This window comes from Ictidomys tridecemlineatus (assembly GCF_052094955.1).
Source record: "Ictidomys tridecemlineatus isolate mIctTri1 chromosome 12 unlocalized genomic scaffold, mIctTri1.hap1 SUPER_12_unloc_9, whole genome shotgun sequence".
NCBI lineage: Eukaryota > Metazoa > Chordata > Mammalia > Rodentia > Sciuridae > Ictidomys > Ictidomys tridecemlineatus.
Window position 1 is genome coordinate 1 of NW_027520967.1, and position 17,400 is coordinate 17,400.

The 17,400-nt window shown below is 43.6% G+C and overlaps 1 protein-coding gene across 1 annotated transcript in view; it reads left to right on the plus strand.

Annotated features, from left to right (window-relative positions):
- Positions 1–1,293: 1,293 nt before the first annotated feature.
- Positions 1,294–17,400, plus strand: part of LOC144372381 (acyl-coenzyme A oxidase-like protein) — a 143,534-nt gene continuing 127,427 nt past the window's right edge. The window contains exon 1 of the mRNA XM_078035782.1: positions 1,294–1,433. Within this exon, the coding sequence (XP_077891908.1) occupies positions 1,299–1,433 (135 nt within the window). The 5' untranslated portion in view covers positions 1,294–1,298. The remainder of the gene's footprint in view (positions 1,434–17,400) is intronic.

Sequence of the window (17,400 nt, forward strand, 5' to 3'; positions counted from 1 at the left end):
AAAAAACAAATGCCAAATGTCTTCTTTGATATAAAGAGAGCCACTAAGAACAGAACAGGAAGGAAGAGCATGAGGAAAAGACTAACAGTAAACAAAGACGAATGGGAGGAGAGAAAGGGAGCATATGGAAATGGTAGGAGACCTTCAATGATACACAAAATTATAAGAGGTTATGAGGGGCAAGGGGGAGGGAAAAAAGGGAGAGAATTGAACAACAGCAGAGGAGGTAGAGAGGGAAGATGGGAGGAGAGGGGAGGGGAGGGGGGATAGTAGGGGATAGGAAAGGTAGCAGAAAACAACAGTCACTAATATGCCATTATGTAAAAATGTGAACATGTAACAGAGGTGATTCTGCAATCTGTATTTGAGGTAAAAATGGGAGTTCAAAACCCAATTGAGTCAAATGTATGAAAGATGATATATCATGAGCTCTGTAATGTTTTGAACAATCAATAAAAAAAAAAGATGGTTGTCTGAGAATCTTGGTCAGAATATTCAAATGTCTAATTATTCTCAGTATGAGCATCACACAATTAGTGACAGAGCCAGTACTCACACTGGAGTGAGGTTCTTCCAGGCCTGGAGTCTGCTTTGGATGGAAACATTTTAGATGGCAGAGACGGGACATCTCCTCCCTGGTGAATTTAGGTTCATTGAAAAGTAGACATCCAGGTGTGCGAGAGACTTATGGGGGAAAACACTTGTCAGGGGTGAAGGAGAGGGACTGGATGGGTGGGGAGAGGCTCCAGGTTGCAGACTGCAGAGTGGTGGCTGTGAAGGGAGTGACAGGGACCAGGTGGAGCTGGGACAGCCTCAGTACAACACAGCCCAAGCCTTTACCACCGTTATGACGAGGTCTCCCTGGACCAGCGGGCGTCCTAAGCAGGGCTTGCCTGCTGGGCAGAGGTGGATGACTGAGAGCATCGCCCCGTGGTCATCTGGGAGCAGCAGGAGACAAGAGGAGCCTCAGGGGTACTCTGGAGTTAGTTCCATGGTGTGGCGGTCCAGGAGGGTCTTTCTAAGTCTGCCCTGAGCAACTTTCCTTATGGCAACCACAGCAGGTCACCCACATCCCCATCTCCACAAACGCTGCTCTTGGGCCATCACAGACTTATCATGTGTCTGAAATCTTTAAAGGCCTGCAGAGGGGAGGAGCTGCAGACTTATTTTGAGATGGTTGTGTCAGGAAATGCTCCCTTTTCCTTTTCCAGTTGATGCCATTTGCTGACTCTACAGTCTGCATCACACACACAGTGTACACAGCGTCCAACAGGGGATACTGCAGGCTCTGCTCAGCAATGCCATGTCCTAACCCCGTGGTTTCTGTTCTGCATAGGTATGGTTTGAGTTTGGATGAGATGAGAGCTCTGACAGTTCAGAGAGTGAAGTTTATCCTGGGTCATCCACTGATAAAACGTGCATTTCAGGAACAGGTGAGTGTCCTTGTTAATTTTCTGTGGTGGTGTGGCGTGTGCGCTTGTGTGTGTGTGTGTGTGTGTGTGTGTGTGTGTGTGTGTGTGTGTGTGAAAGAGAGAGATTTCATTTGGCTTGCTTTTGCGATGTATGCAAGCTCATTTACCTTGTTCTGGGGCATGCTGACAGACCAGGCCACTGGGTAGGGGGCAACTTCTTCAGACCCCTTCTCTTCCCTGCTCCCTATGAACCTCACTTACCCCTTCCCTAGGTCCCCATGTCCACTTCTTTAAGCTCACAGGCTGGGGAACAGGAGAATCAGCAGAAGTAATGAAATATTTGTTCACAAAATCCATGTCATTTTAGGCATAAAGTCTAAATAGCTGATAAATAGAAAGAACTCATTTTAGAGGCTTTTAATTGGAAGTGTCCAAAGTTTGTCTAAAAATTGCATTCTAAATTCAGTGATATTATTTTAGCTAATTTTAGCCTCAGGATAAAGAAAGAAGGAAAGAAGATGCTGATTGAAGGTTTTCTTTATGAGGCTGTAGGAGCCATCTATTTTAGTGAGGTTTTAAGTCCATTTCCATTTTATTCCGTTTTGCGGCTTCCTCCACATACCCCTTTTCATAAGGAGAAAGTACTGAAGCTCCTGGGGCAGCGTCTCATTGGGAGGGGCCAGAATGAGGGTAGACTGTGGCATAGATGATGTCCGGGAGCCAGTGCCATCCATCAGTGACCCAGGCCCCTTCATGCCAGGTGGAGGGAGAGTCAGAGGATCAAGGGTGGCTCCTCCCCATTCAGGTGATCCCAGGAGACCCTTCTTTGTGGAGTGTAGATCAGAGTTGGGCGGGGGAGGGGGGTGTCTGGGATCCACCTGAGAATAGACCCCCTGATGAGCCTGCTCTTGAAATGTCCTAGCCACCTTGAGGCTGGCAGGGGACTATGGCATCACCCCCGAGGAGCCTACAAGGACGTCCACCTGGCAGAAGAGCCCCCCACATGACAAGAGTAAGGCAAGCTTGCAGAGCCTAAAATGTCCTTTCACACCAAGCAGATTGGCAAAGATTTTCAAGCCACCTAATCACCTCTTGCCGGAATGTACACATGTAGCTGTGAATGAAACCGAAACTAGAAGGAAAAATCCGGCCCTCTCTGCTTCCAGCACGTTCTCGGAGTCCAGCCTGCCCAGGCGCTGGGAGCCGGGCTGGTGGGTGAGCTCTTGGCACAAGGCCAGGCTCCTGCTTCTTTAACCAGCCCTACATGTCCGCGGCTCAAGTTCATGTCAGTGCTCAGAGCCGGGACCCCTTAATGAGGCTTGCTAATTGCTGCAAGCCTGACCTGCCGAATATGGAAGATTAGCTTTTGTAATCCTGCCCCTGAAGCGTGTTGAGCCCTGAAGCCAATTATCCTCCTGTTTTCATGGCTCCCCTAGTGGTCTAAGCGGCCTGGATCATTTCTGTCCTCAGCGATTGGGCACAGTTCCTTGAGCAGGCGCAGGATGGGCTCTAGGTGGCCCTCCGGTCCCCTTCTGTTAGTTACCTCGCCGATTTGGCACCTTTCTCCATGCGAATTCTCAAGAGCCAGTGAACCCGAAGAAACTCCACCGGCCTTCAGCACGGCAGGCTCATCGCATCGTGAGGATGTCACAGGACTCAGCAGCACATCTGTGTTCGAAGGCTCTCAAATTCCACCCCATTAACAGCTGGAGGAGCTGTCCACGTCCAGTAATTCTAGAAGTGTTCCATGATTCATCCCGCCTCTTAATAAAACCATAGAGTCATGGCTGTCCAGAGAGAGAGCCAGGCCCTCCCCTCTCTCCCTGGCCCCCGTTTCAAATTAATTTTTGTGGGTGAGCCGATGCGCTCTGAGGCGGAGGCGCCGCGTGATGTAGGAGGATGACGTTCTCAGGCACAGATGAGGAGGGAGCTTCATTTGTTCCAGGTCTCTATGGACAGTTCACAGGCCAAGAATAAGCCATTAAAATATTTCCACTCTGTGTTCTCCCCTCTGACCATCTGTAATGGATTTGGGATGTTCCAATAAACATAAAGAGAAAAACACATGCGCACTCAGACACGTACGCACGACACGCACGCAGCGTGAACAGCCGGTGCACTCCATCCCGCTCCTCCTGCACCTGTTTGTAGTGACCTCACCTTTGTGCACATCAGCCAAGAGCTCTCTCGTTCCCCTCAGGATTCCAGGATTGGGTCTTGGGGGCGGGAAGGGGGCAGAGTTGTGATTCCCGGTGTCCAGATAAAGAGATAGACTAGGTTGGTTGTCCGCTTTGTGTGACAGTGCTGGGGCAGGAGCTGGGACTCCTGCCTGGAGAGCCTTGTGTGGGCAGTATTCCCAGGAATACCTGTCCCTGGAAGCTGAAAGAGGCTGAGATCTACCTCAGTCATCACTGTAACCATCATCCTGAAGCTTACTGAGCACCTACATTGTGCCAGTCGAAGTGCTAAGAGCTTTAAAGGGATGATTTCTGTGACTACACCACATCCCTCATAGTATTCCTGTTTTACAGGTAGGTAACCAGAGCTGAACGGCTGGCCCGAGCTTGGTTATATAACTAGTGGGTTGTATATGTAACTAATAGAGCCCAGGTTCAAGCCCAGGTAGTCTGCTTTCTGAGCCAGCTTCTGTCTGGTGGAGTTCACCCCTGGCTGTGTATTGGAGCCCCCTGGGGAGCTTTTGCATATCCTGTTGTATATAGGCTTTTGCTCAGGCCAATCAAATCAGCATTTTCATCTGCCAGATGATCCAGTATGTATTGGGGGTTGAGTACTGCTGTGCTTTGTTTCCGTTTTAGTCAGCTTTGTGCTGCTAAGACTAACATACCTGACATGAAAAATTGAGAGGAGGAAAAGATTCTTTTGGCTCATGGTTTTAGAGATTCAGTCCATGGTAGGCTGACTCCATACCTTTGGGTTGAGGTGGGAAGGTTGGCAGAAGGTTGTGGTAGAGGAAAGTCACTCAGTTTGAGACAGGCAGGACATAGAAAGAGCTTTTAGTGCAAGGGTCCAGGGATAATATAATCCCCAAGGTCCTGCCCCCATTGACCTACTTCCTCCAGTCACAACCTGTCTGCCTATAGTCACCACCCAATAATCCATTAATCCATTGATTAGATCACCAGTCTCATGATCTAATCATTTCACCTCTGAACATTCCTGCATAGTCTCACACAGGAGCTTTTGGAGGACATGTCAACATTTCTTTCCAGTCAAGGGACCCAGTTGAGGTCAGCTTGCTCTTGGCCAAGTGTAGAAAGAGTTAGGAAGAGATATATGAGCAGTGAAGTCCCCACCCCCACAACCATCTCCTCTCCTTTTCTGAGTGCTGATCTTCCACACACCCATGAGCCACATGGCTGGGGGCATGATATCGTTACCTAAACCAGTGATTCTCAAAGTATAGTCTGAGGGCCCTGGGTGTCCTTTCTTGAAAAGTAGATGTCTAGCTGGGCATGGTGCATGCCTGTAATCCAAGAGACTCTGGAGGCTGAGGGAGGAGGATAGTAAGTTTGAAGCCAACTTGAACAAAATAAAAAATAAAAAGGACTGTGGATATAGCTCAGTGGTAAAGTTTTCCTGGGTTAAATTCCCAGTACCAAAGAAAAAAAAAGAAAGAAAGAAAGGAAAGTAGATGTCCAAATACAGTATACGTATGTGACACTGTATTTTTATCATAAACTTCAAACAAAGCAACATATCACAACAAACTGAGTGCAAAAGCAGATGCGAGAGTCTAGCTATCTTCTTTTGGGATGGATCTTTAAAAAATTAGCAAAAAATGTAAAATTCTACCATCCTTTCATTGAGTCTTTTTTGAAATTATGGTTATTTTTTTTATAAAAATTATGCCATTTATATTAACATATAATTGATTTATTGTTAGTTTAAAAATTAATAAATAAGTTAAAAATTCTCAGTTTTAATTACTAATTTGTTAAATTGCTAAATATAATCTGCAAAAAACAAGTCCCATTGGAATTTTCAGTAGTTTTTAAGTGTAAAGGATCCAAGGACCATAAAATGTGAGCACTGTTGATCTAAATCATCTGCATTTTCCTCAGGAAGTCCAGTCTCAACAACTTGGAGGGGAATTAGCAGAAGATTGTGTGTGTGTGTGTGTGTGTGTGTGTGTGTGTGTGTGTGTGTGTGTGTATTATACTTATTGTAATTATCTATATTTGAACAGAATTTTAGATAATCTCAGAATTTTTTTTAATACTTAGATATTTAAAGAGGCATCAGGTAGGTGATCAGATCAAAGGTGGAATAATATTCTAAGGTCAGCTTACCACCAAAAGCTTTCCTGATTAATCTCTGAGAAAAGAAATAACTTTTCCCAGGAACCATTTAAATTTGAGCTTTCGTTGTATTGCAGAAACTTAGCTGATCAGGAAACATGCCACGAGTCTGAGGACACCTGTCTGTCACTGGTCATTCATGGCAGCCCGTCCCACCAGCCCCCACCCTATTGCTCACAGATACCAGCACCAGCCTCCGCTGACCCTGCAGACCTGGCCATGCACACCTCCTCCCAACCCGAGCCCCGTTCTGGTCTTGACCTGCTTACTCAGCTCTTGGCTCTGTCGCCCTGGCCTTGGCTTCCTCCTTGGCCCTCTGGCTTCTGTTTGTCCTGGAACCCAGACTTTTCCTAGTGGGCTATGACAGGCTGCCCTAGATCTTGGTCCTATTTGCTGCCTTTGGCAGGAGTCTCTGTCCCAGCTCCAGCTCTAAAAACTTGGACATTGGCCACTTGGCCATGACTCTGGCCAGGCCAGCCCTGTCCCCATGGGATACTTGAAGGATTTGAGTGGAGATGACAGGATGGAGTGGCCTGTTTATAGAAGTCCCTCTGTGTAGATTGGCAACCAAACTGTGTTGTCATCTGTGATGGCCAAAGAGATTACTTAAAAGGGCACACCAAGGAGTGAGGAGTGATTTAGGACCTTCCCAAGGACTCCAGTGCAGCTGGAATCGTGGTGTTATTTATTCTTTGACACTGCAATTATTCTGCACAATTAAATATTTTATTTTTAAGGCTTAATTATCACTCTTGCACTGAAATATTATGTCAATAATATCATTTGCTTATCATCCTCTATGTCCTTTCTATGTGCCAGGTGAAGTGATTCATTAATTTTACAAATATTTATTGAGCTCTTACATGAGTCAGGCATTGTTCAAAGGACACTGAAAAATGCAGGCAAAAATACCTGTCCTTGTGGTACTCACATTTTTGTGGGGGAAGAGACAGACAATAAACTAATAAACAATACATTTATGGCATATCAGTGATAGATACTGTGGATAAAAATCAAAAGAATAAAGTAAGTTTTCTCTGTTGTCAGATGATATATGTTCTTATATATAGAAGAGCCCAATAATTAAAAAAAAAGACCCTTCTAGAACTAATAAATGAATTCATGAAACGCGCAGGATAAAAATCAACACACAGAAATAAGTTGAATTTCTATGTACTAATGATGAACTATTGAAAGGAAACTGAAAACAATTATATTTATAGTAGCTCAAAAAGAATAAAATACTGAGGGACAAACTTAACAAATGAGAAGAAAGCCTTATATATTGAGAACTATAAAATATTGGTGAAGTAATTGAACAAGACACAAACAAATAGAGAGGCATCCCATGTTCATAGATTAGAAGATACTATTGTTAAGATGTCTGTAAACAATAGAGTCAGTGCAATATTTTTTTTCGAGAAATAGAAAAATCCATCCTAAATTCTAAAATTTTTCTGGAATCTTAAGGGACCCTGAAGAAACAAAACAGTCCTCAAAAAGAAAAACAATTTAGAGGTTCCACACTTCAAATAGTGGAACCTCCAAAACTTACTACAAAGCTATAGTAATTGAAACAATAAGGTACTGACACAAACACAAAAATATAGAACAATGGAATAGTTAAAGAACACCAGAAAGAAAGCCTTACATATGTGGTTGATCACTTCTGAGAAGGGTGCCAAGACCATTCAATAAAGAAAGGAAATATTATCAACAAATGGTGCTGGGACAATTGTAATGGTGTATGCTCCATATACAAAAATTAACTTAAAATAGATTAAAGATTTGGGCTGGGGCTGGGGCTCAGAGATGGAGTGCTTGCCTAGCATTCGTGAGGCACTGGGTTTGATCTTCAGCACCACATAGAATAAAAATAAAGATATTGTGTTCACCTATAACTAAAAAGTAAATATTTAAAAAATAGATTATGTGGGCTAAGGTTGTGGTTCAGTGGTAGCGCACTTGCCTAGCATGTGTGAGGCACTGGGTTCGATTCTCAACATCACATATAAATAAATAAAAATAAAGGTCCATTGACAACCAAAACAAAAAATAATATATTAAAGACTTAAATGTTAAACTAAAGCTAATAAACTATTACAAAAAACCCATTGGGTGTGGCAGTGGTTTCTTTGATAGAAACAAAAACATGTTTTTAAAGATAAACTTATTTTAAACAATTTTAGAAAAAAATTTAATAAAAATTTGTCTAAAACATGAATTGGACTACATCATAGTTAGAAACTTGTGTGTCAAAGGGGCCGTGGTTTGAATGTATCCTCAAAGTTCATGTGTTGGAAACTTAAGCCCCAGCATAATGCTTAAGTGGGTTAAGGCAGTCAGTGGGTTCCGGATAAAATGAGTTTGGCTACCTCCACATCCCACATGCTCTTTTGTCCTTCTGCCTTCCACCTTCCACCATGGGATGATACAGCAAGAAGATGTTTTCTTGATGTGAACCCTTGAACTTTGGGCCTCCCAGTCTCCAGTACTGTAATAACTAAGTCTCTGTTCTTAATGAATTACCCAGGCTCCGGTATTGTGTGGTAGCCACACAAAACAGTCTAACAGAGTGAAAAGACAATGTTTGCAAATCAGACATCCCATAAAGGATTGATGTCTGGAGTATATTGAAGAACCCCTACAACTCAACAAGGGCAACAACAATAAATAACCAGATTTAAAAACAGTCAAAGGACTTGAAGAGAGATTCCTGCAGGGCAGATGTACAAACGACCAATAAACACATGAAACAGTGCTCAACATCACAGATCATTAGGGAAATAGAAATGATGACCACGAGGAGATACCACCCACACCCATTAGGACGGCAGTGTAAGGAAGCAATAGCAGCAGCAGCAGCGGCCAGCAAGGGTTGGAGAGGATGTGGCTAACTGGGACCCTGGCACATTGCCAGTGCCTTGGTGGAACTATAAACAGTGTAGCCTCTGGGCAAGACAATGTGGCATTTCCTTAAACAATTAAATGCTGAATTGCTGATGACCTAGACATTCCATTTATTGGTACATATCCCAAAGAATAAAATTAGGGACTCAAACAGATATTTGTATTACCATGTTAACAGTAGCATTATTCACAATGGCCCAAAGATGGAAACAACAGAATTGTCTATCAACAGATGCATGGATGAACTGAATATGGTGTATATACAGACCTACAGTGGACATTGTTTTGCCTAAAGAAGAAGAAAAATTTGATGCCTGCTACAACATGGATGAATCTTGAAGACTTTATACTAGGGGCAATAAGCTAGTCACAAGAGGACGAATGCTGTAGGATTCTATCTGTTTGAAATATCTACAGTCGTCAAATTCATGGGATAGAAAGCAGAGAGGCCATTTCCAGGTTCTGAGGGGAAATGAGAATGGAGAGTTATTTTTTAATGGGTGCAGAGTTTCAGTGTGGGAAGATGAAAAAGTTCATGGTGTACTTAGCACCACAGAACTGTATGCTCAAAATGGTTGAAATAAGTGGAGTGTGGTACACACCTGTAATCCCAACTACTCAGGAGGCTAAGGCAGGAGGATTGCATGTTGAAGGCCAGTCTCAACAACTTAGCAAGACCCTGTCTTTAAAAAAAAAAAAAGGGCTGGGGTCGTAGCTCAGTGGTAGAATTCTGTCCCTTCTGGGTTTAATTCCTGGAACTGAAAACAATAGATGGAAATAATAAATTTTATGTTATGTATATGTTGAAAACATTTTTAAAAAATCAAGAATCTAGAGGTGCTGGGAGAGTTGGAGAGATGGAGGTGCTCCATGGTTAGGTGAAGATGCCTAAGGGGATGGGGAGTGAACTAGGTGGGTGTCATGGGAATAGCATCCAGGCTGAGGGAACAACAGATACGAGGGCCTGAGGGCAGGCGGGAGGGTCCTGGGCTTGTTAATGGAGCAACAGGGCACTGTGGTGGGAGCAGAGTAGGGGGTGATGGACCTGGGAGGTGGTGGGGAGCTGGAACTTGAGGTGCTTTATAAGAGGTTTCTTTGAAGTGGCTGAAATGGGAGGCTTGGAGGGACCCGGTGGAGCAGGATATGATTTGACATTTCTCCAGGATCCCCTGGCTTCTGCTGACTCTATGAGAGCAGGTCTGCACACAAAGATGAGTTGCGAGGGTTTTTCAGTCACCTAGGACCAAGGTGGTACTGGCTGGGACCAGACTGGCCAGTCAGGGTGATGGACGTGGCTGAGTTAGAGGCTGCTGAAGGAAAAGCAGTGGGATCTGTTGAGTGATGGATGTGAGAGAGTGGGAGGGAAGAACGGCACGTTGGTTCCGTGATGTTTTGTCTGAGCAACTTGAAGGACAGGGTATTGTCCACCAAAGTGGGGCCATCTGTTGAGAGCCACAACCAAGTCTAGATGGTGCCTGGCATTTTGCCAGAAGGAGTGGTTGAGGGGTAGCGCCAGCGAGCCATTAAGATGATGATAATTAAGTTAAGCTGTGTATAATTATTAAGATAACGATTGATTGCTGTAACTGATGATGCTAAATTGAAACAAGCTGTGTATTCAGTTGTGTATATAAACCTCTGCTGTCCGGCAATAAGGAGGCTCCTGCTACCTGGGGTGCCCGCTACTTTTGAGTTCTCGCAGAGTTCCCATTGAGTTCTCACGGAATCCCCGTTGAGTTCCCGTTGAGCTCTCGAATAAAGTTAGTTCCTGTTTGAACCTACAAGTGGCTTGTGACCTCCCGGTTATTTGTGCCCAGCCAGACTACGGCAGCCATCCAAGCAGATCTGAGGTTAAGTCAGGAGTTAGCCCTGGGATGTGACCAACAAACAGCTTGAGGAGCGTGGGACCAACAAACAGCTTGAGGAGCGTGGGAGGTCAAGGGCATAGAGGTGAGTTAGAGCTGTGAGGCTGGGTGGGTCCCCAAGGCGTGTGTGGTGATGGAGGAGAGGAGGCTCGAGGACTGAGCTTGTCTGGTGGTGAGAAGGACCAGAGAGGAGACTGGGAAGGAGCCAGAGAAGTAAAACAGGGCTGGCAGGCATTTGGCACCCAGAATCCCACTAAATCCCCTGGTAAATCCACAAGTAAGTGTGACCCTCCAGTTTCCAGGCCCAGGTAATGCCTAGAGAGAGAAGTAGTTCAAGAGCAAGAGCTAAAGAGCAAGGGAGCAGGGCAGGATTCAAACCAGATCTGCGCAGACCTGGGTGGCCAAGATCTACCCCGCCTGGCCTTCTGTTGAGGTGCAGAAAGAGCAGAGGCCTCCAACTTGAGATAAATAGGAGACCATCCCTGTTTCCAAGGGTCTAGGATTTGCTATGCCAGGGCTGGTATAAATCAGCCACAGGGTGATGGCCAAGGAAGGGTCAAAGACAGCCTAGCAAGGCCAGTCAGGTGGACACTGAGCACAGCAGGCTGCTCAGAGCTCAGTGGCGACCTCGTGTGTGTGATGGAGGAGGTTGCCCTAATCATGGTACCTGGGGAGAGGCCAGTCTGACTTCAAGGGTGAGGACAAGGTGTTGTCATTTATGGCCATCCAAACATGGCATGTGGATACCATAGGTGGGTCCCAGTGGCTCCCTCCCTGCCAAAGGATAAAGCTTGGGCACGGGCACCTGACCTGAGAACCTCCCACCAGGGCCACTGAACAGGCAGGGAGAATCAGGCATAGAGAAGCAGGTACGAGTCCTGGGCCTCCGGCCCTGAAGCACTTCAGTGCTATTTCCCCCAGTTCCTGGCAATGGAACCAGCTTGGTTCTTACCTGTTACCAAGTCTGTTTCTCTGCCTCCCACTGATGCCATGAGATTTGGAGAAGTGTCAGTTACAGATGGACACAATACCAAGATTAGCAAACCCTCACTGGGAGAAATGCTGAAAAATTCCTCATTATCAAGGTGATACCTGTTCACTATAGGAAAGTCAAAACTACATATAGGCACACACACACACACACACACACACACACACACATACACACACACATACACACCAAATGTAACTGGTAGCAGGATTGCATATGCAATCTGTTTTCTCACCCAAATGGAGTGGTCACAGAATAATTTTCTCACCATTTTGTGATGGTTTCAGGTTTCTGATTTGGGAATCAGTTGGACAAGGGCTCATGTCTGGCTCCTTCACTGAGAGGCTGTGGCCTGAGGCACATTTCTCACTTCTCCAATTCTCAGTTTCTTCCTCTGTGAATTGTGGATGCTGACAGCACTTACCTTGAAGTGCTGAAGAGAGGCGTGAAGGCATGTCACAAGTGAATGTTCAGACTGTGCTTGGGCACATATGAATGCTGGGTGACTCCCGGTGACATCGCCTGACCAAACAGTTCTTAAATAGCCATAATTCATATTTCACAAAGGGAAATAATAACTGGGACAACATTTTCTCATGGCATTAAAACTAATGGAAAATGCTGTAGGTTTCACACTAACAGAAAACTAAATTCACACATCAAACTGGTCATGTCAATAGGATATATTCACTATTAGATGCTGTCAATATAATAATGACTTTATATGCTTTTCAAATCAATCCTGTGATTACACTAATAATTAGAAACGTTTCCCAAGTAGTTAGGTATTTGGTAGGAAGCATATGTTGCTAAGAAAAGAGATATTAAATTTGAGATGAGAATTTGGAAAATGCTATATGTCAGAATGCTGACATATAGCATTTTCCAAATGTTGTTACAAAATGAAAAGGACCCTTAGACAGAGCCACAGGAATGCCACCTCTTACTAGTCTTGTACTGGGTTTTCCTGGAATAGTCACGAGCCCCTCAGGAGAAGAACATGGCTACTGCCTTTGCTTCCAAATGCTCCCAGAACTCTGTGCATGGAGACACCCTACCTGTGACGCCCAGAATCCACCAGGGGACAAGGGCCAGATGTGGAGGCCACGCTGACAGGCTTAGATTTCTTGCAATGGCAAATGAGGTCAGTGGAGATTTTCATCATGAAGGATGGAGGGAGGAAAGAGACACACCATGATGCTGATTTTAAAACGACTATAATGCCATCATCAGAATTTACAAATTCCTTAACAGGACACCTATAGCACAAGAGTTAATAACAAGAATCAACAAATGGGACTTACTTAAACTGAAAAGTTTTTTCTCAGCAAGAGAAACAATAAGAGAGGTAAATAGGGAGCCTAAATCATGGGAACAAATTTTTACTCCTCACACTTCAGATAGAGCCCTAATATCCAGAGTATACAAAGAACTCAAAAAATTAAACAATAAGAAAACAAATAACCCAATCAACAAATGGGCCAAAGACCTAAATAGACACTTCTCAGAGGAGGACATACAATCAATCAACAAATATATGAAAAAATGTTCACCTTCTCTAGCAGTTAGAGAAATGCAAATCAAAACCACCCTAAGATACCATCTCACTCCAGTAAGATTGGCAGCCATTATGAACTCAAACAACAACAAGTGCTGGCGAGGATGTGAGGAAAAGGGTACTCTTGTACATTGCTGGTGGGACTGCAAACTAGTGCAGCCAATTTGGAAAGCAGTATGGAGATTCCTGGGAAAGCTGGGAATGGAACCACCATTTGACCCAGCTATTGCCCTTCTCGGACTATTCCCTGAAGACCTTAAAAGAGCTTATTACAGGGATACTGCCACATCGATGTTCATAGCGGCACAATTCACAATTGCTAGACTGTGGAACCAACCCAGATGCCCTTCAATAGATGAATGGATAAAAAAAATGTGGCATTTATACACCATGGAATATTACGCAGCACTAAAAAATGACAAAATCATGGATTTTGCAGGGAAATGGATGGCACTAGAGCAGATTATACTTAGTGAAGCTAGCCAATCCCTAAAAAACAAATACCAAATGTCTTCTTTGATATAATGAAAATAACCAGGATCAGAGCAGGGAGGAAGAGCAGGAAGGAAAGATCAACATTAAACAGATACAATAGGTGGGAGGGAAAGGGAGAGAAAAGAGAAATTGCATGGTAATGGAGGGAGATGCTCATTGTTATACTAAAGCACTCATAAGAGGTTTCGAGGGGAATGGGTAAATAAACAAGGAGAGAAGTGAAATACAGTAGATGGGGTAGAGAGACAAGATGGGAGGGGAGGGGGGGGGATAGTAGAGGATAGGAAAGGAAGCAGAATACAACAGATACTAATAGGGCATTATGTAAAAATGTGGATATGTAACAGATGTGATTCTGCAATCTGTATTTGGGGTAAAAATGGGAGTTCATAACCAATTTGAATCTAATGTATGAAACATGATATGTCAATAGCTTTGTAATGTTTTGAACAACCAATAAAAAAAAAAAAAGAATTTACAGATTTTTCCAACAACCTGTGGAAATGCAAAGGACCTAGGATATTTGAACTAATTCTGACACAGGACAAAGTTGGAAGACTCTCATTACATGATTTCAAAACCTAATACAAAGAGACTCAAAAGTATATGGTATTGATTTGGATAGACAAAGAGATCAAGGGCACAGACATGGAGAGTCCTTGAAAGTAACTCAAATATTTATGATTAGTTTATGGGGTAACTAATGTCTCTATGGGGTAAGAAATGTCTTTGTAATAAATGGTATTGGAACAACTAGTTAAGCATATAGAAGAAATGTAGCAGAAAGATACCCTTTATCCCTTCCTCACACTATACACAATAGTACTTGGGGTGTATTATCTGCCTAAGCACAAATTCCAAAATTACAATATTTGTAGAAGAACAAAGGAAAATGTCATTGTGACTTTAGGACAGGCTAGGTCCATTAGAGAAGACTCCTTCTGTGAAAAACATCAAATATGCACAAGCCAAAAAGTGACAAATTGACTTTCATTAAGAATTAAAAGCTGATACCCATCAAAAGAAATCATTAAAGAAATAAAAAGACAACTGCAATATAGGAAAAATATCAGCAGTTTATTTATTTAGCAAAGCTTGTATCTAGATGAAAATTTTACAATAACAACAACAACAACAATAATGAAAGATCCTAGTGCCTGATATTTGGGGCAGGGTGGGGGCAGAGTCCAGCTGGGAGGCTGTTATAATAGTCCAGGCACAAGATGGCCATGGGGAGACGAGGCTTAGAATCTTGTGGAGGGTTAGAGATGATGAGCTCAGAAAGCAAGAGCCTCCCCTGAATCCTGAAACCCACTAATCTGTGCATTTTACTCTTTTTCCTCTTTATAAAATCATTTGAGGATCATTCTCACAAAGGACATAGATTCAGTAAGACTAAAGCTATAACTAAAAATTGAAACAGAAATTAGGAGAAGCAAGTACACCAGTTTGGAGACTCATATTAGAAAATGAAGATAAGAAAACTCTGCTCAGGACTCTTGGCTGGGCACTTAACCCAGGCTGCCCACCCAAAGGGATCCACGGGGACTTCTGACATCAGAGGAAGGCAGCTCAGATCACCACACCCAACCAGTTCCGAATCACATTGGTTTTCACTGAGGAAGTATATATGTCTTTTAGGGACTCGGGGGTTTAGAAAACCAAAATTTTTGCAGATTTTGTAACAGAATACTAAATCACAGAGTTCTGCTACATTGAGTGCTCTGAAGAGCAGTACTTAAGGAAAAACTTGATCTTCCTTCTGTTCGAGTCTGAATTTATTAAGCAAAAGTATAAATAGCATGGGCTGTAATTTTGGATGAAATATAAGCTTGAGTAGTCTACCCATATATTTATAGAATTATTATCATTTAAAATTGCTACCAATTTACATGATGACATGGAGATTGGGTTTGGACTGAATGTAGCAAGTGTAAATGAAGGCAGCATTGATACAAAAGAAATGCTGCAAGAATGGATGCAGACAAAAACAGGTTGATTATTGATTGATTATGACAAGTATAAGTAATTCAGTGGTGCCAGTTCAATGAGAGAGAAACTTGTCAATATTGAACATTCTTTAATTATGAACAACTAGCCAATCAGAAATGAAAGAAGGAAAGAGAGAAATTATGTTTGGAGAAGATTTAAAAAATCTATACCAGTCAGGCAGTCTGTCAAATGAAGCCTAGTCTCAGGTTTGGAACTCTGGTTTGACTTCTTGAAAATGGACCAGTCCAAATGCATGCTTAGGTCAACATCACAGAATTAACAGTCCACTCCTGTTGGCATTTCCCATCAGGTCCAATAGCACAGGTGGCCATCTCGTGTGGAGACTGGGGAAGGGAAGTAATCAGCATAAACAATTTATGATGCTCAAAGATGGCCAAGTTTGGGCTGATTCTTCAGCAAATGTGTTTGCAATTTATTTCATACTGGTGAGTAAAAATGACCACAGTTTTGAATACCACTGATGACAAAATTATACTTCGACAATTGACAGTTTACATTAGGAGAATGAAATATGAAGAAAACTGTGAACTGTTGGCGATTCTGAGAGACTTAGACAGTCAATTCTGAGAGACTTACACACTTCTGAGGGTTTAAGTTTGAGCAGAGTAGGTGGCTTAAGGCAAAGGAAAGTCCGCTGCAGAGGACGACTCTCAGGAAGTTATCTAGGACACCCAGCAGGTTGACCTTAGGTGCTCTCTGGGGACAGGGTTGGTGGTGCAAAATTGGAGTTGATTTGTGAGGAGGCCCAGCCACCTGGAGTACTTAATGATGAGGACAGTGAGGGGTGGGGAGGAATCTGGATGAGGAACCTGGTCAGTCTGGTTTCTGATCCTGGCTCTGTCACCTGCCAGGTGCCACTGGTTAGACAAGTCACTTGCTTCCTTGAGCCTGAGCTTTTCCATCTCCTACCTGGGGTTAGGACTGCCATAAGGATCTGTGCAACAAAGGATACTTGGGCCCTCTGAGAAATCTGCAGATATCTGCAATGGTTATTTTGTATTATTTACTAGTAACCAAATCTCCAGTGTGAGCCCAAGCTGGAATCGTGCAATGGTATATGCTGCAGCCTGGAGTTATTTTAGGAAATAATCAATACAAGATGCATTGGGTCAGAGCCATGATAAGAGTCATAAATCTTGACAGTTGCTGTTTGATAAAATTAATAACGCTTGAGAGAAACATAAAAACCAACGGGAGAGGAAACATAGAGTGCATTTGGGAAGAGAGCTTATGCCAGTGTGGAGACAAAGCCATCCAGGGAGGCTGGCTGTTATCCTGATAGTAGAGAGTCACTGTGCACACAGGCACGTGTGCACACCCAGGAACAGACACACACACATTCACAGTTGTCTCCACATGCACACACATACATAGGTGTACATGTTTACAACCCATGCACAGGTAGGCATGCACGCTTATGTAAATGTGGATGCACAACATATGTGTATGCACACATGTGCATGACTATAGTAGACATACATACATGCAGGTATGGTGTTGTGGCTGGGTCTCAGAAGGACTGGTCAATGAGGACAAACGTCATTCATTCCAACAATGGGCAGTTAGAGTTTGTCCATTCATGGTATCTCCCCCTTCTCAGGAAGTGCTGGTTGCCTCTGAATTGTTAAAATGTACCAGCAATGGGGGCTTGGCCCCTCTCATTTCCTGCTGGCAGAGTAGGAAGCTCACCCACTGTGCAAGAGAAGAGGGCAGTGAAGCGAGACCAGGACCTCATGGTTTTAATGCCTCAAAGCCCAGAAATGGCCTCTGGTTAGGAAAGCAAAGAATATTGCTTTACCTTAGTCCAGAATGTTCCCCAGCCTTTTCAGTCCTCTGT